The sequence below is a fragment of the Salminus brasiliensis genome, chromosome 1 (genome assembly GCF_030463535.1).
Source record: "Salminus brasiliensis chromosome 1, fSalBra1.hap2, whole genome shotgun sequence".
NCBI classification, from domain to species: Eukaryota; Metazoa; Chordata; class Actinopteri; order Characiformes; family Bryconidae; genus Salminus; species Salminus brasiliensis.
In genome coordinates, this window is record NC_132878.1 from 20,848,254 (window position 1) to 20,873,531 (window position 25,278).

Sequence of the window (25,278 nt, forward strand, 5' to 3'; positions counted from 1 at the left end):
TAACACTTTGTATATTTAGAGCTGATACTGAGCCATGATTGTACTCACATGTGGGATGTCTCAGATTTTGTAACTTTCATTTTCTTGGAACTGCACTGTTTTTTCAGACTCAAACTCACAAACACTTTTCCCCACTTCCTTTGCAGCACCATTCTGTTCAGACGTCCCAGTCAGTAGTCCAGAACTCTTCTTCCACTCAGAACACCACCCTGTAAGCATCTTATTTATGATCTATGACCAAGGTTTTGTTTGTTGTTTGTTTGTCCATGCACTGTTTGTGATGCTATTCTAGTTATGGTGATGCTATTATTGACAAGTTACTTGGATTGTCTTACTGTCTGCTTTATGTCTGTCATGACAAACTAGGAGAGAGGCTGGAAAACTGTGTAGATCAGAGAACTGTGTGTTCCTGTGTAAAGCAGGAAATAATATGTGATGATCTGACTTTCTTCAGCATCAAAGACAATGTGTGAGCATAAGGGATGTTATTAGATGCAGATGCTTTGTTTTTTAGGGAGCTGGTTAACCAGGAGTAACCATGGAAAACTGAAACTAGCAACACTCCTTCCATACTTGACAATTGAGAAGATGTTGCTACTATTGTCAAGGAACTGTACTGTCTGTTTTCGTCTAGTTATCACACTGGGTTACCCGAACCATTTACATACATTTCCAGATTTAGTGTATGTGTGTTCAGATCTCAAACACTGCCAATACTTTGCCTAAAAAAAAAAAAAAACTGATCCTGAGCCATGGATCGTGGTCAAATGGGGAAGGTCTCAGCATTTCTCAGAATTGCTATGTTTCCAGACTACTAGACTCAGTTGATGACACACAGGATCATTTTGGTTAGAAGTCACTGTAAAGATCTTATTTATGATCTATTATTAATGTAAAGATTTTGCTTGTCCATACATTGTGGTGATATTTTAGTTAAGGTGATGCTGGTATTGTCAAGTGACCACCTTACTGTCTGTTTTAAGACAAAAAGAGAGGCTGACCCTTTATTTTATTAATCCACTCATTTAACCCTGGTTTTTACATCTAAATGTGAACTATGACAATTTAACTCTATTTAACTAGTAAAATGCTAGAACTGCTTGTGTCAAATAAGTAAATGAAATATGATTATTAGTATGTTTTTTTGGCATCAAAACTCACAAACTGTGAGCATAAAAAAGGGATAACAGGATGCAGATGCTTACTGCGGTCACACCATCTGCAATCAGAATAGGCTCTGTCACACTGTCCACACCCTGTTTTCCGTATGTGTCTCTCGTGGTCCATTTGTGATGCAGCAGAGGGGTAAGGCTCGTATGGAGATTGAACACAACACATTTGTCTTACAGCTTAATGAACATATCTTACAGAGGTTTAATGTGCATAAGTGTACCAGAAAGGAAATGTGCTGCGACCTATATGTAGAACAGTTAAAAATGTTGGAAAATCAAACCTTTCAGTGTTCAAAAATATGTTTTAATATTTATGTTTTCCGATAGACTTTTTTATGTTTAGTTTTAAAATGGATGGCTAATTTTAAAATTCCATAACATAAGAAAATCAAATGATCAAAGCACTGCACTGTGTTCATTCATGTGGATTTCAAGTAATTTGGTTCTGTATACACTGTAATTTAAAGTTCTATAAAACAAAAAAATCAATGTATTAAATCACTCTGCTTTACTATTAAAGAACATGTTAATTTACGTGATAAATCAAAATATCAAATTACTCCACTACACATTATAGATTATACATTTAGAGTTTCAGGCATTTTTACTGTACGAATGTGGAGTAAAAGGATGGCACTATGATATTCAAATGTTTTTACTATAGGTTAGTGTGATGGCAATCTTATGTAAAATGCCTTTTTGGTTTTGGTTATACACAGCATAGTTTTAAGTCCAATAACATAAGCAAATCAAATTTATTATCAAATCACTCACAGTATTTTGAAGGCTTGAAGGCTTGAAGCTATTCTCATTCGTTGTACGTTGAACATATTTAAAATCTGTAGCTAAGAATAAGTAATATGTGTAAATATTTATTAAAGAAAAAATAGTTTTTCAACTAGTTTTACTATTAAATGATGAGTGCTATTCTACAATGAAAAAAAACTTTTTAATGTATTGTGTGCTGATGTTGAGGGACCAGGTGAGGTTCTCTATGATGTGAACACAGAGGAACATTTTCCACTGCAGAACTAATGACGTCCAGCAGGGTGTATCACCTCTTACTCTCCTGAAGTTCATTCTCAGCAGGCTCAGTTTTTCAATTAGGTGCTGAACCGAAGTCAATGAACAGGACACTGGTGACTTGGCACAGGGGCGATGGTGCTGGTCTTGAAGCATGTATGGACGACTGTTGAAGATGTCAGTGAGAACATCTGCCATCTGCACATTCTCTGAGCACTCTACTGGGTATGCTATCTGATCCTGGGGCTTTTCGTGGGTTGACTCTATGTAGAGTTCTCCACACAACAGCTGTGGACAGACACATCTACAGTACATGGTAATTAGTAGGGGGTGTGATCCTCCTTGCCATGCATGTTGTTCTGTTCTTCAAACCGGGCCTAGTAGTCATTCAGCGCATATAGAAGGGAGGCATCGCCACCCTAGTTGGTAGTGGCCTGGATGTCCTGCCACATGAGCCATGTGTCAGCAGTGTCCCGAAAGTGTTCATGGATTTTTTTGCGTAATTTGCCCCTTTTTGATGGCCCTGGAAAAGCTTGGCCCTTGCTGTTTAGAAGCCCACCTTATCCCATGATTTGAAAGCCCTCAGCAGCATGTGCACCACCTGTTGTGGTATATTATGACGTGTTTGGAGACGGTAACATCATCAATGCCCTTGTTTATGTAGCCAGTCATTGATTCTGTATACTCCTCCAGGTTGTCCCCTGAAGTCGCTGCCTCTCTGAACATGTCCCAGTCAGTGTGATCAGAACAGTCCTGAAAAGCAGAGATCACCCCTGGGGGCCAGGTTTTTACTTGCTCCAGGTCCGTTTTGGCACGTCTGATGAGTGGTCTTTGTGCTATAATAAGCATATAATAAGGGTGATGCTGTCTGGATGTTTCTTTTGCAGCTCACTGATAGTCACAAAAATGTTGTTCAGTGCGGCATTAGCATTAGCCCTAGGAAGTATATAGACTGCTACTATGTACACTGTAGTCAGCTCCCTCTGTAAATAAAAGGGTCTGCCTCTGACAATTGCAAACTCCAACATTGTTGAGCGGTGACTGGAAACTAGTGCCATGTTTTTACCCAATTTAGGCCCCCCAAGTCTTACCAAGCAGAGCAGACCATCATGCTGAATCTGGCTAAAGTGTCTAAAGTGGAGGTCACCATCTATGTTTCTGTAAAAACACAAAAACACAGAGATAGTCCAGTTTGTTCTCCAGGGAGCAAACATTAGAAAGCAGGATCGACGGAACTGCTGACCACCTGGATGTGGCCTTAACCTAGCGCATACTCTGGCTCGCTTGCTGCGTTCCACCTCCCTGCACACTGCTTTCAATGTCCCTTCTCTCGGCCAGCAGTTTCATGCAGCGCCGTGGATCATAGCAAGCCTAGCGTGCAAAGCTCTTCATGCACGTCCATCTGAAAAGCAAATCTTGTGGCTGATTTCTCATCTATAGCAGGGTCTGACATTGGAAGATGTTGGTAATAGTTGTAGAAGCCATGATTTCAAGTATGTGTGGGGTTGCAACAGATATAAAACATAAAAAAATGCACTGCTTTATGGTTTCTGGAGTTGATGCTGCAGCTATGTGCCCTGGTTGCTAGAAGTAAAAGGTCACTAGATGCAGCTATCTTTTATTAAGCCACTTTGTTTCACCTCATCGTACTGGCAGCTAAACGCATGTTCTTTCTCTTGTTTTGGCTTGCTCTGTGTCAAGACTACGCCTTGAATGGGTGGATTCTGTTAAAGTAATGTGAGCTAAAGGGATAAATCTCTGTGAAGCTTTCCAAACTCACTGAATGATGACACAGTTAACCCTAAATACTGATGTCATGTTCTTGCCCATGTTCTCATGTCTCGTATGTCAGATACATGGTATGTAAATCACACATTTTTTACAAAGCCTCTCCCACACCCTTTCTCTTATAATCAGGTAGGTACCAAATGGGTGAAAATGTATTAACAACCACTACACCCTTACACTAGGGGCCATACCTGAAAAATATTTACTGTAACCTGCATGCATAAACCCCATCTGATCAACCTGTGCCCAGAAGGTTGCTACTAGAGTTGAGCAGTATATGGTAATAAGGTTTACCAGAGTTTTTCAAAAAATATAACAATATCTCCAACTGGACCAGTATGACTGTATGAAAAAAGTGGATACAGACCATCTGTAGTCAACACTAAGGTGCAACGTTTTGTACCAGGCTGAACTTTAGAGAGTGGTACTGTTTAGTTGCAAACAAGGGGATTAACTAGGCAGGGACAGGCTGTAGGGCACATTTAGGGTTCCTGAACTTAAATTGTATTTTATGATTGGCACACTCAGTGTCAGCATAAAGAAAAGCAATACATTCTATTTCAGACAAAAGCATACATTTCTGTTTGCTTCTGTACTCCACAGTTCAAATGTTGTAGAGAATACTGCATTTTTAAATATTTAAAAAAAAAAACATTTTATAAGACCACTGCTATGTCCCAAGGTTTGGCAATGTGTCTTTGGAGGAGTTTGTGAAATGTGCTGCATTTAATATGCCATGGTTTCTTGGTGTCATTTCACACTTGGTGAATAGAACTGGGAAGTCGAAGGGGAGGAGGTGAGGGCAGACCCGAAGAATGTAACAAAAAGGGAACAGCATGTTCCTTCAATAAAAACAGCATTAATGGCAACTCCCAATAAGTGAGTAAACTAAATAATAATAAACAATAAACTATTTAAAAAGATGGAGAAACAAGTAACAGATTTAGAGAGTGAATGGCATATCAAATATAAAACTGTAAAAAAAAAAAAAAACAAACAAAAAAGTTTACTCTCCACTGCATCCCTGGCAAAGGACAGACTGTACAACTGCATACAAATGAGGAACAGGCTAAAACACGATTGGTTGCCTTCAGCAAATTGGAATGTGGTAATCTTGCCAGAGACAATTTAGGCTTTATGCCGAGCCCCTAAGAAAAGGGGTGTGACCACTGTGACCTGATAGGCAGCGGGGCTCAGAGACAACATTAACACAGGGCTCAAGTGACACAAATACCTTTATTTTGAAAGGCCTCCAACACACCAAACGAAACCTAACATAACATAGCAGCCCTGGTAAGAGCTCTACCAGTCTCAACACACATGCATATTCATATTTAGATTCATTGCTCACATTTTGTTGTCCTGTGAAATATGTCACAGTGGTCTCCATCATCTCAATTACATTTCACATTGTTCTGTTTTAACCACAGTAAGACAAGCAGTGTTATTAGGTCATAGATATGCCCCAGACTCACACAACAGCAGGGACTCTGTGAGACTTAGATCCAGATCCTACAACCAGAACATCTGTGGTATGCAGAGAGCCTATTCAAGACCTACTCCATCCCCTCAGTCGGCTGTAAGGTTGTAGGGTCAGAAGCTGAAGCTGAAAGTGAGAAAAAGTGTCAGGGATGACCCAGTGCATTAGCAATACATACTTCCACCGCCATCTTCAGAAGAGGATCATAACTGTCTGATCAATTTCTTAGCTGAGATACTGACAGAACATAATGTTACAGTCCAGAAACTGAAAGTTCAGTGCTTAGTTGTTTCCTGGCAGGCCATGTGTCATTTCCTGATTTTATTAATTTATTTACATTTTTGGCATTTAGCTGACACTCTTATCCACACAGACTTACAAGCTTACTCGTATTACAGAGGTGAGCCAATGTAGTGTTAGGAGTCTTGCCCAAGGACTCCTATTGGTATAGCCCAGCCTAGTCACTCAGACTGGGAATCAAACCCCAGTCTCCCACTTGTGTGGTAGCTCACTGGCGGGTAGTTGGGTTATCTGTTGCACCACACCAACCATATATCCATTATCTATTATTTATCTATTATTTCTAGACTTGACTCTGGACCTCTGACACTGTAAAAACATATTGCTATCAATGGTTGCTGCCTAAGTTGTTGTATGCTGTAACTGAAACATAAACATTAATTTATTACTATAAGACACCATATGTGAATGGAGAATGTTGTCGCTGTCCAATGAAAAACATGTATCTCCAAAATAGTGACTTATATAAGTAATTCAGAGCATTTCTATTGGTCAAATCATCCAGAATTAGTGACACAGAGTGACTCTAGTGTTCAGAGCAGCTGCAGGGTTCAAACTGCGGAGAAAACTAAAAACAGACAACAATGGAGATACATGTTTTTCATTGGACAGCAGTGATATTCTGTATAACTTATCAAAACTAGGCTCTTAATAGCTAATAACATTCTCAAAAGGAAGATCATCCTAAAATAATCCTAATCCATTATGATTGGCAATAATGTAAGGAGAATCATTTCTTTCCCACAGAATCCCACAGATTTTCTCACTGCAACATTAATCTTTAGTCTGTGATATCATTGATTCTTAATTTGTACTGCTAAACATATCACACCAACCTATTTACCCAGTGAACACACACATTCTAGACATTAGACACACAAATCTAATCAGCATGTTCATTTGACACCAATCTAAAGCAATGAGTTTTATTGATGATGTTTATGAGCAGTGCACCCTTCAGTACTGAAACGAAACCTACAGCTCTTGGAAATGAAACTGATACTGCAGAATTATGCTTTGCAGTGCAAGGTCTTTACCCTTTAGCATTGTATATGGCTCTTTACTTCAGGCTAATTCATGTCACATTAATTACAGTTATCTAATAATCTGGTAGGTGCTTTGTATTACTTTGACTTGATATTTGCAAGGGCATGTATTCTGAAATCTAAATTAGATAGCACTGATTCTGTTGAAGACTGCCATGTCCTAGACTCCTACTCAGTTACCACACCCTTTATTATGATTGGTTTCATAGTAAGCTCACCTATCTGAACAGCACCATTCATGTAGGTGGCACTCCTCCAGTCATACCCTCCAGTCAGAGCACAGCCTCCGTCTCACTTATCTCCTATTCACACACACACTAGCTCAGCCTTTTTAAACCTGGACCCCTTTGTGTTCCATCTTTGACGATTTGGTGATTTGGACTTTAGTGTGTGTTTTTTATGGTTTTCTTGGTTTTTGCCCCTTCACAATCCTGTTTGCTCTCTTAGTTTTGATCCTGGATTTTGGGGATTTTGAATCTCAGAACACCATTTAGCGTAAGTATGCTATTCATGACTACTTCTTTATTTAAAAAGCATGGAAAGTCTTGGACACTGCACAATATTGCGGTCACATAACCTAGTATCTGCAGCAGTGCTTTTGGAGCATTTCTATTTGTCCATATATCATGAAATTATGACACAATGTAAAGAATAACCAGCAGGTTAAACATCATGCAAAAATTGAGGTTTTAATGGGTTTTTCTGATATAAAGTGATTTACAGGGGGAAACGGTGGCTTAGTGGTTAGAGCACTGGGTGGGTTGTGGGTCTGCTAAGCTGTCCAGGACATACAGATAGAAAAAAGAGGTGTACTATACAAGTATAATAAAAAGCTATTGTATAGGCAATGTTACCTTCCCTATTTCCAAACCTTGGTATCATTTTGTACAAAGGCTGCCCTTATAAAGGGCATCTGAATGGTTAAAAATGTGTTCATTAATAGTTATTAATAAACACCTTAAATATAATTTGTAAGCATTGTAATTAAAATCAACAAAGCTACACTAATATATTATAATACATTAAAAAACTCTAGTTCCTCTAGTTTAAAAAATACAAGGAAGTACCCTGTTGAAAAAAACTGGTCAAGCTGTTACAGTGTGGTGTGGTCGAGTGCAGTTAATTAATTTATTTAATGATACTACCCCTTTTGTATGGTGCGTGTAACTGATGGTGAATGTCTTAAGTCAATACAAGATTGCTTGGTGCTTGGTGAGACTGTGGCTGTGGTGGGGCTTGAACTCCAAAGGAAACAAAGGAAACACCATGAGTGGTGTGTACTCAAACAAAGGACAATCTAAACATTTCAACTCAAACTATTTTCTTTTTCTAGTTTTCCTTTTCTTCACTGATCACAACAAACTCTTTCTTTATTTCTAACTTCAGCTTTTCTTCACTGCTTACAACTTAAACTCTTTCTTTTTTGCTCTTGCTTTTCTTCACTATTTGTAGCACGAACTCTTTTCTTTTTCAGCTCTTGCATTTTTTTTCTGACTGTTCACAACTTAGAACCACTGTTACCATAAAAATTAAAAGGATTTGCATGGACCTAAAGCACCTCAACAAGGCTGTCTAGTGGGATAAGCTCATGCTACATATGCTAGAGGACATAGCCCCAAAGCTGACTGGGGTGAGTATGTTTTTCACCCTTGATGCTTCTTCGAGATTCTGACAAATACCATTAGATCCAAGGAGTGCAACGTTGACCTTGTTCATCATACCCCAGCAACTGCCTTTTGGAATGACCTGTTGAGATTTTCTAAAAGAGCAACCTAGTGGAGAGTCATGATAGTAGTGGTAGTGGATGAATTACTTGGGTAGGTCTCCACTTAGCTCCACTTATGTACCATTCTACTGAGGAAAGACTGGGGGTGGGACAACCCACAAATGCAGGCATTTGACCGATTAAAGCCGATAAAGCTGAAGCTGGGGTCTGCCTTGTTGCAGATGCATGGGGACATGGGAACTGTTACCAGGCCCCTGTGGTCATTCATGCAAGCTTTCAGCTAAATATTTTTTGACTGTTGTTGACTATTATAGAGAGATTGAAATTGCACACTTGCAGTTTACAACAAGTCTCCATATCACTGATGGGTATGGGTAAGGGTGGGGTGCACCATCCTCCCTGTTCTTCAGAAAAGTCTGTGGCCAGGGCTCTTCTGCTCACAGGAAGTGGCCAAAAAGAACAGAAACGCTAAAGCAGCCTACAAGAGTATTGAGTCCAACAAAGGAAACACGAGTCAAACCAAGTACAGACACAGGATGGCTGTGCCTTCAACAGAATTGGAACAGGGACAAAATTCAGACCACCTACCTCAACAGCAAGAGAACCAAAGCTTACTCGGAAATCCTCCTCCTGCTAGATGTTCTGAGACTGACTCATCAATACCCCTTTCAGGCTTTCCAAAACGTGAGCCCACATTCATCCATACTGATTAACCCCAAATAGTTTTGGTTACTTTTGGTTCTATCTTCTCCAACAATCCCTGTTCTACTGGTCAGCTTCAGCAGATCTCTGATAATAAGTTGCTAATAATACAACAGGCAGATATGTTCTTAGGTCAAAAAAAACAAGTCCAAGTTAAGTCATAAGTCTTTGGCTATTAGTCTTAGTCCATAAGTCAATATAACATACACAAAGCAAATATGGGCAAATATGGTACAAATATATGGAAAATATAGCAGATGTGAGAACACAGTTCCACTGCTCCACAGCTCAACTCTGGGGGGCTTTATACCTCTCTAGCCCAGGTCTGGCATTATGCCTTGTGCCAATAGGTTTATGTTTAGCAGAGTGTGTCCTCAGAGGCCATATGAAGTCTGGTGTGGTAAGTTCAGTGTAGCTGAAGGCTACCACATACGCTGCTCACGCAAGCCGGATGTTGTGGTTCATCACAAGAAAAGGGGCAGTGTCCCAAATCGCCAAACTTTCACACGTATCACATGTTTCACAAGTATCTGTCTTTCTGGAACTACTGTTCATCTAAACTGGTACGTCTCTGCATGAATAAGTCGCCTATTAGTTAAATAAAATATCTTCCATTCTGCTTTTTCTCCTTTCTTCCTCAGGGTGAAACTCCACAAATGAATTACAGAGGTATGATTACAATTCCTTTAAAAAGTTCCTCTAACACTGAAATTAGACAACATTAATACGTTCTACTTCTGTTATGTCTTTTTTTTTTTTTTGAACAAGGAGATAAACGGACTGGAAATTTCTCACGTGGGATGTCTAAAAGAACACGAAGGTCTCCTAGCCCAGAGAGAACAGATAATGGTAAGCCTTATATTTTGCTCCTGCTATTAAAGGCCAAAAAACATCCCAGTGCAATATTTTTTTTAAGTTTACAATATTTTTATTAAAGTTACAAGTCCACAAATATCAATTTCCCCTAGCACAACATGTTCTTATTAATCTAAACTATATTAAATGAATTTAATTTAACATGAAAATCTGTTTTAAGACCATCTATGCTTTGTTACTTTTGTCACACAACTTTACAGTCCTGAAACACACAGATAAAATATGTGTGAAATGTTCAAAATTAATAATAGGGTTTCTTAATTTGAATGGCTTCTTTTTACAGGTAGTATGTGTCAGTTTCTTAGCTCAGAGAAAGCATTTACAAAAGTAGCAAGCAGCTTTTCACAGCAGAGGACTAAGAAGCTATCCTACAAAACTGTCCTACAATAAGTGGAGCTAATACTTTGTAATCTAGATCACTACATAGGGAGCAGAGAGGAATTTAAGACTCCTCATCTGTTTTCATTTTGCTTTATCATGAGCTAGCCTGTTGGTTTGGTTGTTTTGGTTGTGTGGTTAATCACTGGTTTTAACACAACAGCATTGCACAGCAATGGCTTCTGGACAAGCAACAGTTTCATTAAATCAATCAAAACTAATTTTCATTTTTCTGTCTGTGTGAGCAGGGTTATATTGTGTAACTGAATAAAAAAGAAAAATACCATCTAAATCCCACCTATTTCCCTGTATTTTGAATCAAGGAATTCCCTACTGTGTTCTTTATTCTTTAAAATTAATCTTTATTAATCAGATATTCATTATAACCAGACATCTAAGTTTGTATTCAGTGACAACAGTTCCATAAATGCCGGGTGCAGTAAACATTTTTAATTTTAAAATAATTGCAATATTTAGTAATATCAATTATCCTACTCATCCCAGTTATCCCAAGCTACTACTTATTAAATTATTAAATAATAAATATTAAAAAGTGTTATTTTATGTCTTCGAATCTTCACTGTTGTTGTAAAACATTATCAGTTCAGTTCAGGAAAGCCGTTTTAGGGAAGGTTCTTCTCTGAGTAAATGTGTCCAAAGTTTTGAGTGGTAGTCACATAAAGTTACATAAACACAATACACAAGTCACATAAACATCACGTGTAAACGGGGTCTCTGATTTTTTTTTCAGCAATAAATATTAGGAATGCCAGAAGGATTATGGCGATGATTAATCATAAACTCAGTGAATATGACTATGAACACAATCCCACTAAGAAGCTGATTGAATATGTCAGGTACAGTAAACTTAATATTAACAGTAATTATTATTATTATTATTATTATTATTATTATTATTATTATTATTATTATTATTATTATTATTATTTAAGTTGCACAACAGATTAAGACTGTGCTTAGGTTTTAAAACAATGACAATTTCCTACACAGGGACAACCTCTCCAAATTGGATGCTGGTATAAAAAAGAAAACCATGGTTGGAGTGTTTGGGAAGACCGGGGCTGGCAAGAGCTCTCTGATCAACGCTATCCTGGGGGAAAAAGACCTGTTGCCATCAGGAACCCTCTGTGCCTGTACTTCAGTCATCATACAGGTTGGAGCCAATGTAACAGACTCCAGCTACACAGCTGAGATTGAATTCATCTCAAAAGAGGTACACAGACTATACTAATATGTTTTAAACTGTAGATCATACATAGCTCTGCTGAAAGATGCTGACACTGGAACATTACTGATTAACATGAAGCACTTTTACACTCTGCATGTGGTCCAATAACGCAACAGCTGGTCAGTGCATAATCTTACAAGCATCAACTTAACAGACTAAAATAGAAAAATAAATAAAACAGTCTGTATGGTATGTGTCTCAATGTGTGCCTCCAATTCTGTCAACCCCAGCAACTACAGTTCCCATGAGTCCCCGTCTCATGATGTTACCTCCACACTGCCCTCCTCAGCCAATCATGAACAGTTCTCCCGTTCAAACTCTCTGGAGGGCTAATCTGTCAAGCCTGTTTCCCATTCTCCTCTGTGTATATGTACTTGTTCAGTCCAATTAACAACTCCCGTGGCATACTAAGCGGCCTTTCTCTTTGGTATTGGCCTTAGTGTTATCTTGTCTTTGTCTTTCGGTTTCTGATTTCTGGTTTTGCCCTTGTTGGATTTGGTTGCCTGTTTGTCTCTCTGGTTCCGACAAATGATTACCTTTAGAATTTGTGAAATTATCATTTAGAAATCCTTATTTTGGTACCAGTTAGCATACACAGCATTGTGCCCACCATTTTGAGAATTAATAAACACAGGCTTTAAGCTCTTTAGCTATTTCTTAGCATAATACATAAATGAATACATCTAAATTTTCAGTGTGGCCTGTGCAACCATTAAGACACCTTAGGCATTGCAAAGGCTCAGGCTTTTTGGACTTTGATTAGCAAGGGCTGGGGCATGTTACCAGTTGTAATTAGGAACTGTCATCTGAATCTAATTAATACATTTATGAGTCTTCAAAAATTGTACTAACATTGTTAACATCTATGCAATGTTTTCACCTCTTTATATATATTTATTTTATTGTTGATGTAATCCTTGTTTAGTAAATGGCCAATGCCAAATATTTTGTAAAATATTCACTTGATGTGCTCTTTTTCTTGTTTAAAATTTGCAACTCTCTGATTGTGTATCTATCACACTTCAGGATTGGGAAGCTGAGCTTGAGACTCTGCTGAATGTCTTATCAGAGGATAGCGAGGAGAGGGACAATGCGATGTTTAGTACTGCAAATGAGAAAATTACAGCAATCTATGGAGAGGATGGTGTCTTTATGACGCCTGAAGACCTCAGGAAAGATGAGCATTTCTCAAGAATACCAGAGTTTCTCAAATCTAAAATCAAAAAGATAACATGTGAAAGAGTAAGTAAGAATAGGCTTTGATGATGATGTATACATATCTGAACATGGAACTTCTTTTTTGTTAAGGTCTTTATATCATGTGTTCAACACCAGGCCTCAGATCTCTCAGATAAGATCGGATGTTACATCCAGCACGATGACTCCAGTCCCGGAGAATGTTACTGGCCAGTAGTGAAAAGCGTAACCATCAAGGTTCCAAACTGTAAAGACTTCCTGGAACATGTTTTATTAGTGGATCTCCCTGGAACCGGAGACTACAACAAGAGCAGAGATCAGATGTGGAGATCGGTGATTGTTTCTATTAATTTCAAAACAAAGTGAAATGTTCATGATTAATATGTGATATCATACCTGGGGGCACATATTCGCTTTGTTATCATGATGTCTGATACAAGGTCTGATACAACATATGACATAACTAACTGTCCTCTATAAAACATTACATAGCTAAAACACACTAATTTAATACCTGAACATTGTTTTTATGTTTTTCTGTCTTTATATTTATGACAATATGCTGAACTGTTGAACTGTAATATTTCCTGATGCTCTACAGAAACTGAGAGATTGTTCTACAGTGTGGATTGTAAGTGAAATAAACCGTGCTGCTTCTGACAAGGATGCCTGGGAGACTGTTTCAAGCAGCATAACAGACATGGCACAAGGAGGCGAGTGCAGCAGCCTCTCTTTTGTCTGTACCAAGACTGATGACATCAACCCACAGAACTACATGAGGTTAGTTGCAAGTTATTTGATGAAGTGATCATTTGCATCTATGCTACTCTTTTTAGTTATTTGTCAAGGGAATCGGAAATGCAGATTCCCAAACTTGGTGCTGATGAACCCCTGTACTGCACATATTTGAGTTTTCCCTAATCTCCTTCAGCTCACGAGGGGCTTGCTGGTTAGCTGATTTGTTGGTTTCATGTGAGCATTTTTTTTGTCTTAATGTCCAGTGAGTGTAACAATGGCTGAATATTCCAGTCAGACTGTAACAGTTGGTATAGTTTAGTGGGTAACAACACTGCCCTCTACATGACAGACTACGAACATGTCAGTTTTATTGCCCAGCTGGCCGAGCACCGCTTGCTACACTACAAGAGACTCCTGACCCAACATTCACCTATTTTAGCATCAGCCAAACACCATGATAATAGTATTAGTAAATATACCATTTAAACGTTCCATGGTTTTCACTTTCTTATTGTCTTGTTAGAATGGAGGTTCTCAAAGAGAAACTGTATCACTACAATTTGCTGTTGCTTTATATGCATGTATTTGTTAAAAAAAAATTTGTAACTGTTTAACTTTTGTATCCACTTATTCTGTAAATATATGTCCAGCATAAGCTGAAGAGAATTGGAATTGTATTGGACTGATTTTTATTGGCACTAAACATCTGAAATATTTTGAAATGTAGAGCTTCAAAGCTGAAGGACGAGGACTTTCATATCACACCAGAGGTAATAATGATGTAGTGAAAATTATTTTAAATATTTCTCTAAAAAAAATATGGAGAGCATGAATAAAACATTTTTTACTTTTTCCTTTATATCTAGGAATCTCAGTATGGCATCAAGAAAAAAATTGCATGCATATTGCACAGGAATGGCAAAGCCAAAGAAAGGGTGATGAAAAATTTTCTTCAACAAGAAACAATAAAGGTATGTTTTTCCAGTTTTTGGAAGCTTACACACACCACATTTACTGTTCCCAAACTGGCATCATCCATTACTAGCACTTAGGCAGTATATACAATAACTCTCCCCATTTTGAGTACTATACTATAGTATAGTACTAAGTACTATAACTGATTGTTAGCAAAGCATTAAAAAACCTTGTTTGACTTCTTGCTTGTCTGACTGAAAAAAAAAAACATGCAGTGGTTTTCCTCTCCTGCTCCACTAGAAACACTTCAATTATGATGATAACTTCCTGACTGTGTTCACGGTGAGTTCTGAAGAATTCACAAACCAGGATCGAATTCTGGATTCAAAGCAAACAGGTAAAGCATTAATGCTTTTAATTCATCATACAGAATGCCATTAATAGCAAATCAGTAGTTATAGTGTAGTACAGTATAGTGTAGTAGTGTAGTACAGTTGTCCTGCATCTGATTTGAACATATGTAGAGATTCCTGCGCTCAAAGATCTCTTGAGGAAGTACAACGACAGTCGAACTAATGAAACAGTGCGTCACTACATCTCTGGAGCTCTTGGCATCCTCTCCCTAATTCAAGGATCCAAGGAGAGCGATGAGAAAATGGTAAGTCACCTCACTGAGTGATATTCTATTGACTGTTTTGACTCTGGTAAAACACTTTCAGTGCTGGCAAATGTCAAAGAAAGTCAGCTTGCAGAATAGCAAGCAAAGCAGCAACTTCTTGTCCATCAATGTTATGTGTTCTGAAGCATGTAATTCTGCTAATGTTAACATAATCCCGCAACAGTTAGAAAATTTGCAGCATATAATTATTTAAAAATATTTTAGATTTTTTCAAGCCCAGAGTAACAATTCTTGAGTCTCACTCAAGTCACCCAATGAAATTACAAACTTACAAATGAAATTGAATTTGAAAGCAAGAGAAAAACTAATAGGACATGAATTTTAACAAAACATTATAAAATAAGCATACAGCTATTTTCCTCTGTACTACACACATGGACGAAATTGTTGGTTCCCCCTGGTTAATAAAAGAAAAAACCCACAATGGTCACAAAATAACTTAAATCTGACAAAAGTAATAATAAAAAAGAAAATTCTATGAAAATTAACCAATGAAGCCATGCTTCAACAGCATTTAAAAAAAATAAACTCATGAAACAGGCCTGGACAAAAATGATGGTACCCTTAAGTTAATATTTTGTTGCACAACCTTTTGAGGCAATCGCTGCAATCAAATGATTCCTATAACTGTCAATTACTTGACAGTTTACAGACTTCTGTTTACAGACTTCTGCACCTCTCAGCAGGTATTTTGGCCCACTCCTCATGAGAAAACTGCTCCAATTGTCTCAGGTTTTGAAGGGTGCCTTTTCCAGATGGCATGTTTTAGCCCCTTCCAAAGATGCTCAATAGGATTTAGGTCAGGGCTCATAGAAGGCCATTTCAAAATAGTCCAATGTTTTCCTCTTAGCCATTCTTGGGTGTTTTTAGTTGTGTTTTGGGTCATAATCCTGTTGAAAGACCCATGACCTGCGACTGAGACCAAGCTTTCTGACACCGGGCAGCACATTTCTCTCTAGAAATCCCTTGATAGTATTGAGATTTCATTGTACCCTGCACAGATTCAAGACACCCTGTGCCAGATGCAGCAAAGCAGCCCCAGAACATAACAGAGCCTCCTCCATGTTTCACAGCAGGGACAGTGTTCTTTTCTTGATTTGCTTCATTTTTCTATCTTTGAACATAGAGCTAATGTGCCTTGGCAAAAAGTTTCATTTCTGTCTCATCTGTCCATAGGACATTTTTCCATAAGCTTTTGGGACAAATTTGTTTTCAACAATGGTGTCCTCTTTGGTAGTCTCCCATGAAGTCCACTTTGGCTCAAACAACAATGGATGGTGCAATCTGACACTGATGTTCCTTGCGCTTCACCTTTAATCCCTTTAGAACTTTTTCTAGGCTCTTTTGTTACCGTTCATATTAACCGTCTCTTTGATTTGTCATCAATTTTCCTTCTGCGGCCACGTCCAGGGAGGTTGGCTACAGTCCCATAGATCTTAAATTTCTGAATAATATGTACAACTGTAGTCACAGGAAAATCAAGCTGCTTATAGATGGTATTATAACCTTTATTTTCAGGGGTACCATCATTTTTGTCCAGGACTGTTTCATGAATTTACTTTTTCAAATAATTCTGTTGAAGCATGGTTCAAAATCAATATCAGATTTTCATTTGTTCATTTACATAGAATTTTTATTTATTATTACTTTTGTCAGATTCAAGTTATTTCTGTGACAGTTTTTCTTTCATTAACCGGGGGTTACCAACAATTTTGTCCATGTGTGCACATAGTTCTGATGCAAAGTAGCTACAATGTCTCCACTTGTGTCTCTAATGTGTTGTTAATGTCACTAAATGAAAGTGTCATGACTAGATAGTTTTTGTTGCTGGCAACTAACAGCCTATTTAATACTTAATACTTATTTAATTTTACTTAATATACTTAGTATACTTTTATTTAATTTTTAATATGTGTATTTCATGGTTGGTTTTCTGAGCTACTTAGATATGGTTTAATATTTTAAAGATTAAGCAATTCTCAGTCACACACACAAAACATTCTCTGATCTGTCTGATTTGACATTCAACATCCTAGAATACCCTGTAATATATATATATATATATATATATATATATATATATATATATATATATATATATATATATATCCCAATCCTAATTCTATATAAGGAAACACTTTATATATTCTAGATGGTAGAGAGATCCAGACTTTTTGCTAACTTGGAGAAAGATCTTCACCAAGCACTTGGACACCTGTATGAATACTGCCACGAAATTAAAAGCTCACTGGAGGCGCTTCTTTCCAAAGGAGCAAGTGAATCAGAAGAAAAGGGTGTTGAAACTGCAAAAGAAGTAATAGTAAGTAGTTCTTCTTAAATCGCTCATTTAAATTATAATTACTTCATAATTCAATTATTGTTTATTATTCAGATGGCCACTCCATACCAAACGCTAACAGCATTGTGCAAGAATGATGGATTCTTCAGGTCTAGGAAGGGAATAATCGACTTGAATACAAGCTTGGCCAAGCCCATGTTACAGAACATCAACAGCACATTCAGCGACTTCTTCCCGTGAGTCAAGCTCAGTTCTTACTAATGCTTTAGAACAGAGATCAAGAAGTGGCAAAGCATTTTTTCTGATGTCATTACTCATTACTTTATTACAGTGGCCTAACTTTCATGTTCTTTGTTCTATCCACATTGTGCCACTTACGCAAAACGCCACTCTTTCAACCATGGTCAACATTATAGTGTAAAAGTTGTATATATCAGTAAACAGTTGTGGTCATCATACTCCAACAACATCTGTTTCATGAATTCATATATAATAGTGAATTTAATATATAAAGTTAGGTTTCAGTCCCTTTACTTCATATACACCAGTAAGACAAAATCTTATGACTGACCACTGGCTTAATATGCTGCTCACCTGCCACCATCACAGCGGCCTCTACAAGACTTCTGAAGTTGCCCCATAATATCTGACACCAAGGCATCACAGCAGACCATTTAAGCTCTGTAGGTTTGATGTGGAGCTACCACGGTACTTTAGGCAGTTTTAGTGGTCGACAAGGGTCAGCATGTGCGCTCCACATACAGCAGGATGCGATGTATTGTGTTATGTTGTGGCACATTTCTCCCAGATTCATCATTAAACACTTTGACTTCATCCATTGTAGTCTCTCTGTACGTTTAGACCAGATGGGACAGCTTGCTGCCTGATCACCAGATGAACTGACTGTTACCATTTGATGATAATTTTAGTATCTTCTGTCAGTCAGGATAACTGCAGCTATTTCTTCCCTTAGTTTTTTGTTATTGTTTAATTTTAGTTTTAGTTACAACTTGTGACCAAAGATGGCATCAGTGTCTTCCTTCTGCAGAAATCAAAAGCTTTAATTCAGGTTTTAAGTTATTTTAGTTTAAGTTCATTTGTTTAATTTTTAGTTTATAATTCTAGTTTTAAGACAGAAATGCTGATTATGAGATGAATCAGAACAATTATGAGAAGAACAGGGAAATTTAGTTTGGCTACAAAACAGTTCTTATGTGCTTCTCCTAATTACACTCTGCTAGCTGTCACTCACTGCTAGCTAGCAAGTCACTGAATGCTTGGAAATAAGTTTATACACAGAGAGCATTGATCAAGATATCAGTAGATTATTATTAGATTTTAGCACTATTTCATTTCTTTTGACTGTAGTTACCAACAGGTACGTACATCTGCTTTTGTCAGATAAAAGCCCATATTTTTAGTAATGATAAATTACTGCCAGTGTGGGTGAGCTCCAAACTACAATGTGGAGACTTCAGCAACCAATGGTGGTTGAAGCTTGTATGGCACCCTGGGCAAACCCCCTCTTCATTTTTAGTGCCACGCTCTGGCAAGATGCCCATGTCGCCCATCTGTAAATCTGCCACTGTTCCTGTTGCAAAGTAAAGTCACTTCATGGGTTGTATGGGTTGTAGAAACATCAAGCCGTATAGCTGTGATGTAGAAACTCTCTCTCTCTCTCTCTCTCTCTCTCTCTGTCTGTCTGTCTCTTGTCTTGATTGCTAAGCCTGAATGTGAAAAATATGCCCCTTCATTATCTTATGAAGGAAAAATGAATAGTGAATGAGTAATGAAAAAAATAGATATATATATAATAAACAATTAATTATATTAATGAATTACTTATTTTTATATAATTTGCGTATTTTTATATTTTAGAATGCTTGGTCCTAAAGAATGGTTTTCACATCATTTCCCCGCTGTTTACTTATTCATTACGTCTTGCAGTTGTTCAAATAACAAAATGATTTAAAATTCATATACATCATTTCTCTAAAGCAGTGCAAAAATGAGGAAGACCAGGTTCACTAGGTTTATTTTCGGTGGCCCACTTTTTCTTTTAAAGCAAAAGAAAGTCTCACTAAGTAGCAGTGTGAAGAGTAGGGAGAGAAGTATAAGAGGAGGGCAGATACAGAATCTCACCCCAGCGAGGAGAATCCTGGGCATTTTGGGGCAAACAACGACAGAGATATCTGTGAGAGTAGGTGCAAGCTTGAACACTTGAATTCCCACTTTACGACAAACTGCCTCTCCCGTACATCTTTCTCCTGTTTCCAGTACTGCCTCATCTCCAGAGCCTTTACACACAAGGCCCAGTCAGTGGACTCCTCCTGAGAGGGACAGAAAATCGAATGCTTGTGGGTGCAGTGCAGAGCTCATAGCACTGGAAGGAGAAAGGCTTCAGCTAGAGAGAGAAAAAGTTCAGATGAGACAAGAAGAAATCCAGCAGAGGGAGAGGCATCACCAGGAGCTGGTTCTGTTAAAAAAGGCAAAACTTGACATTCTGGCTAAGAAGCTTACAGTGGCAGAGTCACAGTTAAGCAGGTTGATTTCAGTGCCAGTCATACTGCCCTCAGAAAAAGGTGAGCTGTGTGATTAAAAATAATAAATCAGCCTCTGTGCAACTGAACCATTAAAGAGCATCATGTTGTGTCTGTGTCTATAATGTATGTATTCTCTTTCCAGACACAGACCAAAAGGAGCCTCTTTTGTGAAATCTAGTTCAGCACCCCAGTTTCTTGTTTTTACTTGTTTTGCGTCTGTTCTATAAAACATCCTGACTTTGACCTGAAACTGAATGTAACAAACTGTAACCAAGAAAACACTCATGTCAGATGAATAAAAATGCTACACAGCTTTCATGCTTTTGTGCTTTGAGCTTTTGTGATATGTTTTTTGCAATATTTTTATGATAATCCTTGTGTTGGATGTGATATGATACTACAGGTCAGTTTCCAAACCAATCTGGTGCAGTCTGTGTCAAAAAACAGTAGTGTGTGTGTGTGTGTGTGTGTTGAAACTTGTTTCTCTACAGATGTTGTGGTGCTGTGATTTTGCAGTTAGTCAGACAGTTAGTGTTTGATAGGGCAGCTTTTTTACCATCAATATTTAAAAAATACAGATTCCCAAATCCATGTGTCTGTCCATAAGATTTGGAGTGATTTAGACCAGTAACATAACCACTCTTAGCAGCAATCAAATCCCTCTCAGCTCTTGTAAAATACCTAAACTATTAAATCATTAAATATAAATAATCCACACAAAAATATAAGTAAATTATAGTAAACTTGTGTTCACCTCAATGAGTGTTCCCAGAGCAATACAGGATTAACCCTGTGATGATTTGACTGGAGGACAGCCAGCTAAAACATTAGTTTGCTGAGGTTGAGCACTAAGCATTTGTATGAAAACTGGTATCTTTGCCCATCTCATTTCTGCCAGTGTGTCCATGTGTCTATCTAGAAAGACGCTCTCTATCTTTTTGTAAAACCATCATCACATTGCACATTAGATGTGCAAAGTATTACACAATATATATATATATATATATATATATATATATATATATATATATATATATATCACTTTTTGATTCGATTTGATTTCAATTTTCATTTGAAATATCTGTACATTTTTGTATTTGAGTAATTATACTAACACACTAATGCACTCTAACTGTACCTTCAATTACATTGTATTTCAGGGTCCAGGGGACAGTAACTGAGAGATCACTGCAAGCAAAAATTAATGAGTTCACTATCATCAAAGAGGACCTGCTCACAAAATATGAAAATTATCCAGTGCTGAGTCACGTGCTGAAATTCCTTGAAATTGAGGTGATTTTTTTTGTCATTTATTTTTTTTACATTAAAAAATATTATAACTGTGTGATTTTGCATGAAAACTATAATAGCTAACATGACCTCTGTACTTTTGTTTTTAGTTAGTTTCATCTTCTGTTGCTTAACTATTCAGCCACAGCAGATGATCTGGTAAAGGGGGGGGGGGGGGGGGGGGGTTAAGTGTAAAGGTTTTTAGTAATGCTATTTACTGAACTGCAACCTATATATGTGTCCAATGGTGTGACATATGTTAATGACCTACAAATAGCATGAAGATTATTAATCTTCACTGTTAGACACAGTGATGAACACTAAGACAATCTTTAGAACACAAGACTAAATAACAGCAGCATTATCATTAATACAATGAAATATTAATCAGACAATAATAATTCTCTTAATAAAGGCTTTTGTAATTTAAAATAAAGATGGATAAATTGATACATGTGGTACTCTTCAAGCTCACTCCTGTTTTACAATACATTCTACACCCAAAATATTCAAAGACATTTTTTTCATGGTGTCAGACTAAAAGTCTCACAGTACTCTCACATTGTACTCTTCATTGTACTTCTCCAGTGGTTGGTGTGGCGCAAATAACTTATTTATGAACAATTCTGGATTTCATTTTTGTTTCTTAAAGGTTCTTGCATAATGCAAAAAAAAAGCTAAATAATTAGCTCAAACAACCTACATGTAATTTACAAAAATAAAATGTACAGTTATTTTATTTATTTATTTATTTATATATGTATTTGCTTGTTTATTTATTTAAAATATACACATGTACTTAACTTATATATAAAAGTATGTGTTGTACCTTATTTGTATTATTTATTGAACCAGGAAATGAAACTGAAGATGATGCTTCAGCAGGAAATTGTTCAACAGAAAAAGAAAATATACACATCTGTTTCTGAATCTATTCAAAAGAGAATGCAGCCATGCTATTACAGTAAGTTATGATATTTCTGCAAATTATGCATTTTAATTTAATCCTAAAACAGAAAACTGAACATTAACATTGAACATTATTGTATTAGATGCTGCTGGAGTTCGAGGACGTGGCTCTACGAAGATAAAGCAGGACATGCTGCTTAAACACATTGAATCAGCTAAAAGTGAAATGTTCCAGGAAGCAAAGAGAAAGATGCTAGAACTGCTACATAACACAATGGTTCGTATTTGTAACAAGAAAATACATAAAAAAATGTTGATTTCAGTGTATATATATATATATATATATATATATATATATATATATATATATATATCAAGTGCAATATGAATATGATCATTTTTGTTAATAGGAATTTACTGTGGAGAAGATGAAAACTGGACTAATTGAGTCGATGGAATTTTCACTTCTCAATGAAAACACGTTACCTTACATGGGTAAGTTATACCATATATTTATGTATTTTATATTTTATTACCATGTATGATTTACATACTGCTTAAACTGCATCACTGTAGAACTAAATCCCATATTTCCAAAATGACACATTTACAGGAGAAGGGAAAAATATTTTGTCAGTTTGGAACATTTATATTGGTCTGTTTCTCAAGTATTTTTCACACAATGTAAAGAGCCAGTTTCAAATGATCTCAAAAAGTGAAAAACAAAAAGATGATCCACTTTGAAATACAGTTCATTCATTTTGTGTTACAGACATCACCAAAGAGACAGAGATACTGAAGATGTTAGCATCTCAAGAATGAGATTAGTCATCTACAGAAGAGCCACAAGAATGTGAAAGTGAAACCACCTGGTGCTCACTTGAGTATGTTCTCAGTCGCTTTGGCATTACACCCCACAGTGATATTTCAAATGTTGATGTTTTCACTTGGGGTTTGAGGTTTGACATTATTATGCATATGTTTATGTTTTTTTGATCACATACTGCTTGTGTTTTATCCAACAAAATGTCTTTAAAAATGTGATGAGCTGACACTGGCCTCCACAATAATTGTGATATAGTTTTTACTGCAAATTTTTAATCATTTACTCACTTCACTGCTGCCAAAAAAGTCATTTTCCAAATTTTAATGTGAAGTGTTTTTTTATTTAGCTGTTTGAAAATGCTGTCTGTCTTCATATTAGTGTCACAAAAATATGTTTGAGTGTAGTACCTTCAGATTATTGACTGTATCTTTTTATATATGTAGCTTTGGTATACATATATGTTTTGTATGTAATCTGCTGGGTTTGGATTTTTTTTTATCTGACATGGTTAAGAATCATAAAGGTAAAAAGAGAGCCAGTTTGATTTGAATGATGTTCATGAAAAAAAAAAAAAAAAAAAAAAATATATATATATATATATATATCAAAAAGGCATAATAATATTATATACTATTATATAATAATAACAACATAATAATCAATAATTACTTTCAGTAGATAAAATTTGACATCAATTGCCTGTTGTTAGGTGGACCGCAGCGTTGTGCACACTACACAAGCAGCTTACACACCACATTCTTTACAGCAAATTTTTGAATTGATGTGAAGTGTTCATAATTTTTACTTTTTAAGGTAGTACAGGACCCAGCATTGCAGTCACTGCTGTCTGTGTTTGATTTATATTATAAACATTATTGATAATGTTACCTTGTTATTATGGCCCTAAACTCAATATAGATGTATATATAGTCCACTCCTTATCCTCACCACACAATTCATGCATTTTACACAAATGGCTTAATATGTTGCATATAATGCATCGTTTAGTGTGTAAGGTACTACATTGGGTACTTTGTAAAAAGCATGGATGTTTTTCAGCCCCTGATGGGTAATGGCACTTCACAGGCACCCTAAAACATTTGACCTTACAACATCTGTATTACATCCAGTGGAATAGATTATTCATACCTGTGAATAACACAACCACTTATTATTCTGTTTGATACATTAGGCATTACTTGTGAACAAAATACTTATATTATCTTATGTTATCAGTTATTATACATATCATTTTAGCATGTTTTTTATATAGACAGGTTATCCATATAATGAAAATAATTCCTAGTAAATTTTATAATATAAGGCTATTACAACTTTTAGTATATGCTTACACAGATACATCCAAGCAAACATATTCTGGGCAAGACTGCATTAATTTCATGGTTTTCCTTTTTTAAGTAAATTGTGCTATGCAACTCCTACAAACAGTATTGCTTGAACGGTGCACCAGAGATTTGCATCATGCTGGTGTATGTGTAGTCTCTCACTTTCAAGTTAATCAATGCATGAGGAAGTGACACGATTATACTGTCTAAATGGAAATAAAGGTGCAAAAACACTGTATTTTGAAGTCACTGTGCCAGCGATGTCACAGTCAATAGCTGTACATACTGTATGTCTGTCTAGTCAACTCACAGCAATTTAACCTATACATTTACAGTTAAAGTTAAGGAGTGCACAGCCTGGACTGCTTTTTAGGCAGCCAATCAGAACAGATGCCATTTCTAGCCCCTATATTAATCGTAAAGGCAACAAAAACATCTGACTGTTTTTGATACATAAATCACACAAGTATGTTTTGAAATGTACAGTACAAATAAGGAAAACTCTTCTATATGTTATATTAGTTTTAAACTGTAACTAAGAGGCTAACAATAAGGCACGCCCACATTCTCTCAATCTGCTCAAAGTGCACTCTGTAACTTACTCTGAATTATAAACATGCACTATGAAGTTAATTCATGCTTATATTTAATAATCTGTAAATGTGTTGTAAACCACAACCAGTCTGCACCACCTTAAAGAAGAGCTGGATGCAATAATACAAGTTTAGAGAGATGTGTGTGCACATGATTGCCGCCCTGCCCATTTCGCTGTTGTCCAATAAAAAAAAAACATGTA

General features: G+C 36.7%; 1 protein-coding gene across 3 annotated transcripts; it reads left to right on the forward strand.

Annotated features, from left to right (window-relative positions):
- The first annotated feature begins 149 nt into the window (after nucleotides 1–149).
- On the forward strand, nucleotides 150–25,278 carry nuggc.1 (nuclear GTPase, germinal center associated, tandem duplicate 1). Of its 3 annotated transcripts, XM_072674349.1 has the most exons (20): nucleotides 2,368–2,511; nucleotides 7,257–7,304; nucleotides 9,879–9,906; nucleotides 10,006–10,086; nucleotides 11,243–11,348; nucleotides 11,503–11,725; nucleotides 12,767–12,982; nucleotides 13,076–13,270; nucleotides 13,539–13,717; nucleotides 14,403–14,445; nucleotides 14,542–14,646; nucleotides 14,891–14,987; nucleotides 15,115–15,248; nucleotides 17,422–17,589; nucleotides 17,662–17,804; nucleotides 21,272–21,404; nucleotides 22,257–22,365; nucleotides 22,454–22,587; nucleotides 22,721–22,805; nucleotides 23,083–25,278. In XM_072674349.1, the coding sequence occupies exons 3-20, from the start codon at nucleotides 9,894–9,896 to the stop codon at nucleotides 23,130–23,132; spliced, it is 2,214 nt and encodes a 737-aa protein (XP_072530450.1). In that variant the 5' UTR covers nucleotides 2,368–2,511; nucleotides 7,257–7,304; nucleotides 9,879–9,893; the 3' UTR covers nucleotides 23,133–25,278. The 3 variants fall into 3 exon arrangements, with proteins under 3 accessions (XP_072530449.1, XP_072530450.1, XP_072530448.1); XM_072674348.1 differs by lacking the exons at nucleotides 2,368–2,511; nucleotides 7,257–7,304 and adding an exon at nucleotides 150–211; XM_072674347.1 differs by lacking the exon at nucleotides 7,257–7,304 and having other exon boundaries at nucleotides 2,489–2,511.